The sequence below is a fragment of the Cherax quadricarinatus genome, chromosome 1, assembly GCF_038502225.1.
Source record: "Cherax quadricarinatus isolate ZL_2023a chromosome 1, ASM3850222v1, whole genome shotgun sequence".
Lineage (NCBI taxonomy): Eukaryota > Metazoa > Arthropoda > Malacostraca > Decapoda > Parastacidae > Cherax > Cherax quadricarinatus.
In genome coordinates this window covers 10745102-10757601 of record NC_091292.1, presented here as the reverse complement: position 1 = coordinate 10757601, position 12500 = coordinate 10745102, and the positions used below count along the sequence as shown (strand labels likewise).

The window sequence follows — 12500 nt, the reverse complement described above, 5'->3', positions numbered from 1 at the left end:
TCAGGAGATATGCTCGGTGTTATACTCACCCCCAGATCTTTTTCCTTGAGTGAGGTTTGCAGACTTTGGCCATCTAAACTATATTGTGTATGCGGTCTTCTTTGCCCTTCCCCAATCTTCATGACTTTGCATTTGGCGGGGTTAAACTCAAGGAGTCAGTTGCTGGACAAGGCTTGTAGCCTGTCCAGGTCTCTTGTAGTCCTGCCTGATCCTCATCCGATTTGATTCTTCTCATTAACTTCACATCGTCCGCAAACAAGGACACTTCTGAGTCTATCTTTTCCGTTATGTCATTCACATACACCAAGAACAGCACAGGTCCTAGGACTGACCCCTGTGGAACCCCGCTTGTCACAGGCGCCCACTTTGACACCTCGTCACGTACCATGACTCGTTGTTGCCTCCCTGTAAGGTATTCTCTTATCCATTGCAGTGCCTTTCCTGTTATGTGTGCCTGATCCTCTAGCTTTTGCAGTAATCTCTTGTGAGGAATTGTGTCGAAGGCCTTCTTGCAGTCCAAAAAAATGCAGTCGATCCACCCCTCTCTCTCTTGTCTTACTTCTGTCACCTTGTCATAAAACTCTAATAGGTTTGTGACACAGGATTTTCCCTCCCTGAAACCATGCTGGTTGTCAATTATACACTTGTTTCTTTCCAGGTGCTCCACCACTCTCCTCCTGATGATCTTCTCCATGACCTTGCATACTATACACGTTAGTGATACAGGTCTGTAGTTTAGTGCCTCATGTCTGTCTCCCTTTTTAAAAATTGGGACTACATTTGCCATCTTCCATACCTCGGGGAGTTGCCCAGTTTCAAATGATGTGTTGAAGATCTTTGTTAATGGTACGCACAATGTCTCTGCTCCCTCTTTAAGGACCCACGGAGAGATGTTGTCTGGTCCCACCGCCTTTGAGGTGTCAAGTTCGCATAGCAGCTTCTTCACCTCCTTCTTGGTTATATGTACCTCATCCAGCACTTGCTGGTGCACCCCCTGCTCTGATTTCCTGGAGTCCTACTGGTTTCCACTGTAAATACTTCTTTAAATCTTGTGTTGAGCTCCTGACATACCTCCCGGTCGTTTCTTGTGAATTCCCCATCACCCTTCCTCAGTCTGATTACCTGGTCCTTGACTGTTGTTTTCCTCCTGATGTGGCTGTACAACAGCTTCGGGTCAGTCTTGACTTTCGATGCTATGTCATTTTCGTATTGCCGCTGAGCCTCCCTGCTTATCTGTGCATATTCATTTCTGGCTCTTCGGCTAATCTCTTTATTTTCCTGAGTTCTCTGTCTTCTGTACCTTTTCCATTCTCTAGTACACCTAGTTTTTGCCTCCCTACACCTTTGGGTGAACCAAGGACTCGTTCTGTTCTTCCCATTATTTCTGTTTCCCTTAGGAACAAACCTCTCCTCTGTCTCCTTGCATTTTGTTGCCACATAGTCCATCATTTCTTGTACTGGTTTTCCTGTCAGTTCCCTCTCCCACTGAATGTCTTGAAAGAAGTTCCTCAAGCCTGAGTAGTTCCCCCTTTTGTAGTTTGGTTTTTCCCACCCTATTCCTGCTGCTCTCTCCACTTGGAGCTCAACTATGTAGTCGAAGCACAGAACCACATGATCACTAGCTCCCAGGGCCCTTTCATACATGATATCCTCGATGTCAGAACTACTCAAGGTGAATACAAGGTCCAGTCTTGCTGGTTCATCCTCTCCTCTCTCTCTGGTAGTGTCTCTAACATGTTGATGCATGAGGTTTTCCAGTACCACATCCATCATCTTGGCTCTCCATGTTTCGGGACCCCCACGGGGCTCCACGTTTTCCCAGTCAATCTCCTTGTGATTGAAATCACCCATAACTAGTAACTTTGCTCCCCCCATGTGTGCTCTCCTGGCCACCTCCGCTAGTGTGTCGACCATTGGCCTCCTGCAGTTCTGTGGTGGGTTGTACATTACTGCAATTATCACCTTTTGTCCCTCAGACTGGATTGTTCCTACTAAGTAGTCCCTTTCGCCCATGTCATCCATTCCTTCCATTTTCTCAAACCCCCACTGGTTTTTAATGAGCAGTGCAACTCCTCCTCCCCCTCTCCTCCCTCTGTCTTTCCTGAGGATTTGATATCCAGATGGAAAGATTGAATCTGTTATTATTCTGGTGAGTTTTGTTTCTGTGAGTGCTATTATGTCTGGGGATGTCTCCTTGATTCTTTCGTGCCACTCCTCATACTTATTTGTTATTTCATCTGCATTTGTATACCATACCTTCAACTTCTTTTCTAAGATTGTGGTCTGGGAGGTGTATTGGGGTTGGAGAAGTGGGAGACCTGATAAGGAACTATGGGTGGTTGCTGTGGGGGTGGAGTTTGTAGTGCAGTGGGTGGGGGCATTGGATGTGGCATGGGTGTTTTGGTTTAGAGTGTTTGGTTGCACTGGGGTTGACCTGGTTGGGAGGCTTCTATAGGAATTTGTGAGGGAGGCTGTATTTGATCTTCCTGTGTCTGGGATCTCCTGTCTGTCTTCTCCATCCCCTCTCTTTCCTCCTTTCGCCTTTGTACCATCTCTCTCTGTTTCTGCCTTTCTGCTTGTGTTCTGTCGCGGTCGAGATACACCTTCCTGTATGCTGGCATGTCCCTTAATCGTGCTTTCTCCTGCAGGATCCTGTTCCGAGTCGATTCTGCCTTGAAGGTCACTTTCGCTGGCTGGGTTCTTTTTTTTACAAACCCCCCTATTCTCCGAAAATTTTCCAGCAGGGTCATGTCGTTTTCTCCTATTGCTTTTTTTCCCCTTGTTTTCTTGCTTCATATGTTTCCCTTTCAACTTCCTGGAGCCCATACACAAAGACTGACCTCACCCTTTCATTCTCCCACTGCATATCCCTGTGTATCCCCTCATTCAATTTGATTTCCTCCATTGCAGCTTTCCTTTTTTCAGTTTCACTAGCTGATGTACTTGGGCTCAGTGGCCTGTCATTTTCCCTTCTCAGCTTTCCCTGGGCTCTGCTTTGGTCTGTTAGGGCCTCCACATATAGCTTAGCTCTTTCATTTACTACAGTCTCCACTGATTGAGCTTATACATGCAGTTTTGCTCCTTCTTTCCCTACAGTCCCCTTATGTGTGACTGAGGTAGCAGTCTCTGTTGTCAATCCCAAAATGTTCTTTAGTTCTTTAGGCTGTTTCAGATTTTTCAGTTCCTCTTCTAAACTCTGTATCCTGGCCTCTGCTGCTTTGACTTGCACCTCCCACTTCCTGCTTTCCATGTCTATCCTCTCTTCCATTCTCATGCTAAGTTCTTCTAGTTTCTTTTCCCATTCATGTTCCCTTTTTGTGAGCTCTTCTGCCCAATCTTCCTTCGCAGTTTCCTCCTCCTGTCCCTTGGTTTTTCTTGTTGCTCTCTGGCAACCCATTTTTGTTTTATCCTGATTGCTTCAGAGTGGGAAACCTATGTAATTCTGTATGTTAGGTTAGTATTGTGTATGTTAGAGTGTGGAGGGGGGGGGAGGTAGAGGAGGAACTGTGGCTATGTGGAAGAGTAGTGGGGAGGGGGAGTGGGAAGGAGAGTGAAGCAAGTGGGTGAGTGGGAGAGGGAGAGGGGGAACGAGGGAGAGGAGAGGAGGGGGAGGGTGAAAGAGGGAGGGGAGGGATCAGGTGAAGGAGTGAGATGTCGGTGGGGGAGGGGGGGAGTGTATGTGTGAGTCTGGCAATGTGTGTGTGTGTGTGTGTGTGTGTGTGTGTGTGTGTGTGTGTGTGTGTGTGTGTGTGTGTGTGTGTGTGTGTGTGTGTGTTGTGTGTGTGTTGCGTGTGTGTGTGTGTTATGTGTGTGTGTGTTATATGTGTGTGTGTTGTGTGTTGTGTGTGTGTTGTGTGTTGTGTGTGTGTGTGTATGTGTGATGTGCGTGTGTGTGTATGTGTGATATGTGTGTGTGTGTGTGTGTGTGTGTGTGTGTGTGTGTGTGTGTGTGTGTGTGTGTGTGTGTGTGTGTGTGTGTGTGTGTGTGTGTGTGTGTGGGTTTGTGGGTGTGTGTGGGTTTGTGGGTGTGTGTGGGTGTGTGGATGTGTGTGGGTGTGTGTGGATGTGTGTGGGTGTGTGTGGGTGTGTGTGGGTGTGTGTGGGTGTGTGGATGTGTGTGGATGTGTGGGTGTGTGTGGGTGTGTGTGGGTGTGTGGGTGTGTGTGGGTGTGTGTGGGTGTGTGTGGGTGTGTGTGGGTGTGTGTGGGCGTGTGTGGGTGTGTGTGGGCGTGTGTGGGTGTGTGTGGGTGTGTGGGTGTGTTGGTGTATGGGTGTGCGTGCGCACACTAGGCTACGCTACTCTTTTGAAGATTATAAAAATTTTTTCACAATCAATTCCTTATTAATATACACTAATATATACTATATAATATTAATTGTGTACACTTGTGTTTGTGTGTACACTTGTGTTTGTGTGTGTGTGTGTTTACTAGCTTGTCGTTCTTTGAAAAAGAGGGGGGGGGGGGTCACGTTAACTCTATGACCGCGGGTTCAATCCCGGCCGGGGTATGGTTTGTTTGCAATCGTGTCATTACGATTTCTTAAGTAACACTATTTGTTATTGTTGTTGGTTCACCGGTACTCTCCCGGCCCAGATCTCCGCACACTAGGCTACTTTACTTTTTGAAGATTATAGGATTATTTTTTTCTCACTCAATTCCTTATTAATATATACTAATGTTTATTATAATAATAATTACGGGTGCACACGTGTGTTTGTATGTACGTACTTGTTTACTAGCTTGTCGCTGTCAGAAAAACGGGGGGGGGGGGTTCACTAGGCTACAAAACTCTTCTGGAGTTTACCTGGAGATATTTAGATAATTTACTAAACATTATCAGTGTTACCACTATCTATCTCCTGGTACTGAAATAGGGAGAGTAATGGTATAGCATACAACTAGCAGGGCGAGGCACTGAGACTTTAGACACTAACCAAAATTAACCACAAATAGGCAAGTGATGTCTACACAACAATGGAGGTTCCTGCTGGTCGGCTGCTATCAACTCCTTCAATTTTGTAACTCCTTCAGGAACTTTATCATGCATTCAAGTTTTTATTTTCTTTTTCTTTTAAGACTTGGTATTCCCTCTTTTTTCTTTAGTACAGTATTATGGTCATAACAAGTCTGATGATGTTAGCTACATTCACAACACCAACAGCTGGGGATTGACAATCATTCAAATTTAAATTGTAAAATTCTTGATCTTATCACATTATTCGCACTCTTGAAAGCTATTACACTCTTGTAGGTATGTTCACTGATTCACTCACGTACGATGACCACTAATAATATCTTAGGACAGCCACTAGAACGCTAAATCCTGGGAGCACTATTCAGCGATACTGCTTCACGTGTGTGTGTATGTGTGTGTGCATTTAAAAATTAGAGAGATTATTAAATAAAGTAATTAATAAATATCAATTATAAACGCTAAGACAGGGAGGTAACATAGAGAAAAACGATCAAGTACACATCACAAGATGATGCGACCGCCGGAGCTCCCGAAGTCCGTTTCTCTGCCCACTCATCCAGCATCAGCAAGTAAGAAAGGTCGTTGTGTCACCATACTCGCAGGATTTACTATCGTCCTCTTTCCCAATAATACTCCCCACGTCTTTTACAAGTAGGAACACCTGTAACTTGATCATCTCAGACCCCTCCACATACAAAAAAAAAAACTCTGATATTCAGTTATGAATTTAATGCGTCTAGGTCAGTGGTAGAATTCTCGTCGTGCATTACTAACGGGACCAGGTTCGATTCCCAGGCGAGATGAGACATATGAACAAGCCTATTTACACCTGGAACGGTTTAACACTAACTAGAGATAAATAATAATAATAATAATAATAATAATAATAATAATAATAATAATAATAATAATAATAATAATAATAATAATAATAATCCTTACACCTCCTGTCCCTCTTCACCTTCCTTAATGGACGGTTGTAGGTGACATACTGGGATGTGAAGAATAAAAATCACAATACCGTCGCTGAAACAATTTACATATAATCCTCACTTCAGATAGGGGAAAAGTATGACGACGTTTCAATCCGTCCAGAACCATTTAGCAATGATCTAAGAGGGACTGAAACGTCGTCATTAGTTTCCCTCTTGTAAGTGCGGGTTATCTGTTAATACTGAGAGGTGGTAGCATTCCCCAGATTAGGTTCTAAAACTGGTTGAAATGAAATAACTTCCAGCTTATAAATTCAACTGTGCAAAAACACAGAAAATGCAGAATGGCTACATCTAGACTGTAGATGAATGAGAAAGACAACTGAAGATTTAAGGACATTAGAGTGCATGAAACATACATTGAGATATATTTACTGTGATAAACAAACTACTGTGAAATGGTTTAAAAAGTTGCTATTTCACTGTTGTGTATTACACAGTGATTCATTAGTAAATCACAACAATGAAATAAATTCCTTAACCATTCACAATAGATTGTATTTTTTTTTTAAACAAACCGGCCGTATCCCACTGAGGTAGGTTGACCCAGACTTTTTTTTTTTAATTTAGTAATATATACAGGAGAAGGGGTTACTATTCCCTTGCTCCCGGCATTTTAGTCGTCTCTAACGACACGCATGGCTTTCGGAGGAAGAATTCTTTTCCATTTTCCCATGGAGATAAGAGGAAATAAAGAAGAACAAGAGCCATTAAGAAAATATAAGAAAACCCATGTTTTCTTCTGTTGTGTACTGTAACCTAAGTGTACGTAGAAGCAGCAAGATTTACCTGTGATCTCGCACGTTTATGAGACAGAAAAGGCACCAAGAATCTTTCCATCATATAAAACAATTACAGGTTTCCGTTTCACACTCATTTGGCGGGACGGTAGTACCTCCCTGGGCGGTTGTTGTCTACCAACCTACTACCTTCAAGTAGAATAGTAGATTGTATATCATAATAAAAAATACATCATGCAAAACAAACATAAATGAGGTAATTTTACTATGATAAAATCATTTTGAAATGGTTTAGGAAACTGCTGTTTCGCTGTTGTGAGTTACACAATGTTTCATGAGTGACTCACAACAATGAAACATCAATTTCCTTAACCATTTCACGGTAATTTTTTTTTTCTAACCGGCCGTAGCCTATCGAGGCAGGGTGACCTAAAAAGAAAAACTTTCGTTTTTCTTTTTATATACTTTCTTTTTTATATACTTTCTTTTTTATATACTTTCTTTTTTATATACTTTCTATATAGTAAGTTATACAGAAGAAGGGGTTACTATCCGTTTGCTCCTGGCATTTTAGTCGCCTCTTACAACACGCATGGCTATCGGAGAAAGAATTCTTTTCCACTTCCCATTGGAGAGTAGACTGTATATCATGGGAAAAAAGACTTCATACATGTATTTTTCATCTACCTTACAAGATTTACACAGGAGTGAACGAATATAATACACCTTATTTTTCCCTGAATCTTCACTTGTCTTTCTCGTTCATCTACAGTGTAGATGTAGCCGTTCTGTATTTTCTGTATGCGTAGTTCACCTGCGTTTTTGCATACAGTTGAGTTTATAACCTTCGTTAACGGTTTTTAAAAACTCCCAAAGTGGCTAGAAAGACGGAAAATACTTTTTTATGTCAGGAGGATATAATTAAGGGTGTTAGGACACAATTGGAATAATAGTTGTATTCAATGCATGTTGACAGTTGACACAATTAAAGCTGAAAGGAAAAAGGTACAACGTTTATAAGATAATTAACAGAAATTTAAGTAATTATTTTCCAACTAAAACAGCTTATAAACAACAGCAGAACACAAAAGAATCAGAGAGACACATCCATTAAATTCTTCGCCTCAAGGCAAGCGTGTAAGGGCTTGTTGTTAGGTAAGACACATATGCAACAGTTAGACAACTTTATCCCGAAACGTTTCGCCTACACAGTAGGCTTCTTCAGTCGAATACAGAAAGTAGGCAGGAACAGTAGGGATGTGAAGACGATGTAATCAGTCCATCACCCTTGTAGTCGTAGAATTTGAGGTTGTCAGTCCCTCGGCCTGGAGAAGTTCAGTTCCATAGTCAGGAACTATCTGAAGATCAAGCGACAGTGCGGAGACTTAAATACTGTCGGAAGGAGAGGTGCAGAGTAGTAGTAGTAGTAGTAGTGAGAATGTAGCCACTGAGAGGTCATGTCCCTCTCAGATCCAACACTTCTCACTTGAAAAGCTTGTCCAAGGTGTTTTCTGTACCAAGATGCCATGTGTTGCAGTGTCTGACAAGATGAACATCAAAATGGTATACAATACCGACAGGTTGTTAGGTAAGACACATATGCAACAGTTAGACAACTACTACTACTACTACTACTACTCTGCACCTCTCCTTCCGACAGTATTTAAGTCTCCGCACTGTCGCTTGATCTTCAGATAGTTCCTGACTATGGAACTGAACTTCTCCAGGCCGAGGGACTGACAACCTCAAATTCTACGACTACAAGGGTGATGGACTGATTACATCGTCTTCACATCTCTACTGTTCCTGCCTACTTTCTGTATTCGACTGAAGAAGCCTACTGTGTAGGCGAAACGTTTCGGGATAAAGTTGTCTAACTGTTGCATATGTGTCTTACCTAACAACCTGTCGGTATTGTATACCATTTTGATGTTCATCTTGTCAGACACTGCAACACATGGCATCTTGGTACAGAAAACACCTTGGACAAGCTTTTCAAGTGAGAAGTGTTGGATCTGAGAGGGACTTGACCTCTCAGTGGCTACATTCTCACTACTACTACTACTACTACTACTACTCTGCACCTCTCCTTCCGACAGTATTTAAGTCTCCGCACTGTCGCTTGAACTTCAGATAGTTCCTGACTATGGAACTGAACTTCTCCAGGCCGAGGGACTGACAACCTCAAATTCTACGACTACAAGGGTGGACTGATTACATCGTCTTCACATCTCTACTGTTCCTGCCTACTTTCTGTATTCGACTGAAGAAGCCTACTGTGTAGGCGAAACGTTTCGGGATAAAGTTGTCTAACTGTTGCATATGTGTCTTACCTAACAACCTGTCGGTATTGTATACCATTTTGATGTGTAAGGGCTTAAAATCGACCGACTGACCTCGCAATTTATGGAACGTCTCCAATAATCTTTTGGGGACAAAATGTTAAGCAAAATTCAATTACCGATATATTGCTTCCAAGACATTCCTTGATTAAATAATGTATGTAGCAGATTATTATTGTATATTATCATCTTCAAAATTGTGTTTTCCATAAGGCATTGTACATTATTAAGTACAGCAGATAAAATAACATCACCATTCAGATGTATACAAGATCCTGATCTAGGAAGAAAGTGCTGGTGACTCAGTACTCACCCAGCTCGGCGAAGCAGAGGGCTCCGAACATGGCGACAACACCTGATGCTACCCACACAGATAGTGACATGCCCACACTACCGGTGTAGTGCAGCACCGCCCTGGGTGACACAAAGATGCCGGTACCGATGATATTACCAACGATGAGTCCAACACAGTCCACCAGTCCTAACTCCTTCTTCAGTCCCACACCCCCGTCACCGTCGCATATCTTTTTGCTTTCATTTTCAAGCTCTGCAACTTTCTTATGTTCTGTTTCTTCCTGTTCTCCGTGTGTTTCCCTTTCTTTCTGCACTGGTTCACGTTTTAGTAGGTTTAGCTTTCTTGTTCTGGTAAGCACACGGGGACGAGGGGAGCTGAATTCCTCAGCACAACTTCCTCGACTCTCTGCACTGGAGTTTTCAGAAGCCATCTGTCCCGTTGAAGCTGCAGCATCGAGCTCATCACTATCTGGCCTATCATTGACCTGCCTCTGAATCCTGACTCCTGGCTCTGCTTTCAGTCTTTTCTCCTCATTTTCTGTCGTAGTCAGGGATGGAATGCGAGTCTCGGAAGACGATACGGATGCAACAGGAACTGTGTTAACGTCCATGGTGCAGTCGACACTGGAAGGCGGAGAAGGTAGTAGTGGGTCACTAGGCAGCAACTCCATCCTCCCCACATTCACCAACCAAGTAAAAAAAATAGTGTCAAACACACTGGCAATGCTGCCTGACGTAGGAGTGTGTATACTTAATGGCCATTCGGGCTTAGAACTCTTTTCTAGAATACAGTACACATGTAATAACAGCAGGAGTTTGCAATTTGTAATGAGAGTGTAATATTTGTATGTGTATTCATGATAACTAACGTAAAGGATCAGAACTGGCTTTTCGTTGTACAGGATGTTTCAGATAGATGGACCCAATTTCAAAACAGTATATCTTTTTAAAATATATATTATTTTTATTATTATCACACCGGCCGATTCCCACCAAGGCAGGGTGGCCCGAAAAAGAAAAACTTTCACCATCATTCACTCCATCACTGTCTTGCCAGAAGGGTGCTTTACACTACAGTTTTTAAACTGCAACATTAACACCCCTCCTTCAGAGTGCAGGCACTGTACTTCCCATCTCCAGGACTCAAGTCCGGCCTGCCGGTTTCCCTGAATCCCTTCATAAATGTTACTTTGCTCACACTCCAACAGCACGTCAAGTATTAAAAACCATTTGTCTCCATTCACTCCTATCAAACACGCTCACGCATGCCTGCTGAAAGTCCAAGCCCCTCGCACACAAAACCTCCTTTACCCCCTCCCTCCAACCCTTCCTAGGCCGACCCCTACCCCGCCTTCCTTCCACTACAGACTGATACACTCTTGAAGTCATTCTGTTTCGCTCCATTCTCTCTACATGTCCGAACCACCTCAACAACCCTTCCTCAGCCCTCTGGACAACAGTTTTGGTAATCCCGCACCTCCTCCTAACTTCCAAACTACGAATTCTCTGCATTATATTCACACCACACATTGCCCTCAGACATGACATCTCCACTGCCTCCAGCCTTCTCCTCGCTGCAACATTCATCACCCACGCTTCACACCCATATAAGAGCGTTGGTAAAACTATACTCTCATACATTCCCCTCTTTGCCTCCAAGGACAAAGTTCTTTGTCTCCACAGACTCCTAAGTGCACCACTCACTCTTTTTCCCTCATCAATTCTATGATTCACCTCATCTTTCATAGACCCATCCGCTGACACGTCCACTCCCAAATATCTGAATACGTTCACCTCCTCCATACTCTCTCCCTCCAATCTGATATTCAATCTTTCATCACCTAATCTTTTTGTTATCCTCATAACCTTACTCTTTCCTGTATTCACCTTTAATTTTCTTCTTTTGCACACCCTACCAAATTCATCCACCAATCTCTGCAACTTCTCTTCAGAATCTCCCAAGAGCACAGTGTCATCGGCAAAGAGCAGCTGTGACAACTCCCACTTTGTGTGTGATTCTTTATCTTTTAACTCCACGCCTCTTGCCAAGACCCTCGCATTTACTTCTCTTACAACCCCATCTATAAATATATTAAACAACCACGGTGACATCACACATCCTTGTCTAAGGCCTACTTTTACTGGGAAAAAATTTCCCTCTTTCCTACATACTCTAACTTGAGCCTCACTATCCTCGTAAAAACTCTTCACTGCTTTCAGTAACCTACCTCCTACACCATACACTTGCAACATCTGCCACATTGCCCCCCTATCCACCCTGTCATACGCCTTTTCCAAATCCATAAATGCCACAAAGACCTCTTTAGCCTTATCTAAATACTGTTCACTTATATGTTTCACTGTAAACACCTGGTCCACACACCCCCTACCTTTCCTAAAGCCTCCTTGTTCATCTGCTATCCTATTCTCCGTCTTACTCTTAATTCTTTCAATTATAACTCTACCATATATATATATATACCATATATATATATACATATATATATATATATATATATATATATATATATATACATATACATATATATATACATATACATATATATATATATATATATATATATATATATATATATATATATATGTATATTTATATATATATATATATATATATATATATATATATATATATATATATATATATATATATATATATATATATATATATATATATATATATATATATATATATTTATATATCTATATATATATATATATGTATAGATATAGACATATATATATATATATATATATATATATATATACATAGATATATATAAATATATATATATATCTATACATATATATATATATATATATATATATATATGTCGTGCCGAATAGGCAGAACTTGCGATCTTGGCTTAAATAGCAACGCTCATCTTGCCATATAGGACAAGTGAAAATTTGTGTACGCAATAATTTCGCCAAAGTCATTCTGAACCTAACGAAAAAAATATATTTCATTATGTTTGTTTAGTATTAAATTACTGTAAACAAATCTAAAATATATTTAGTTGGGTTAGGCTAAAATAAATTGCGCTTGTTATAATAAGGTTAGGTAAGTTTTCTAAGTTCCTTTTGGTGCAAAATTATAAATTTTTACATCAACATTAGTGAAAAAAATATATCTT

The 12500-nt window shown here is 41.5% G+C and overlaps 1 protein-coding gene across 1 annotated transcript in view; it reads right to left on the bottom strand.

Annotated features, from left to right (window-relative positions):
- The window catches only part of LOC128685008 (Y+L amino acid transporter 2-like), a 28434-nt gene extending 18460 nt beyond the window's left edge, over positions 1 to 9974 (bottom strand). Inside the window, exon 1 of the mRNA XM_070093204.1 lies at positions 9365 to 9974. Within this exon, the coding sequence (XP_069949305.1) occupies positions 9365 to 9956 (592 nt within the window). The 5' untranslated portion in view covers positions 9957 to 9974. The remainder of the gene's footprint in view (positions 1 to 9364) is intronic.
- Positions 9975 to 12500: the final 2526 nt, after the last annotated feature.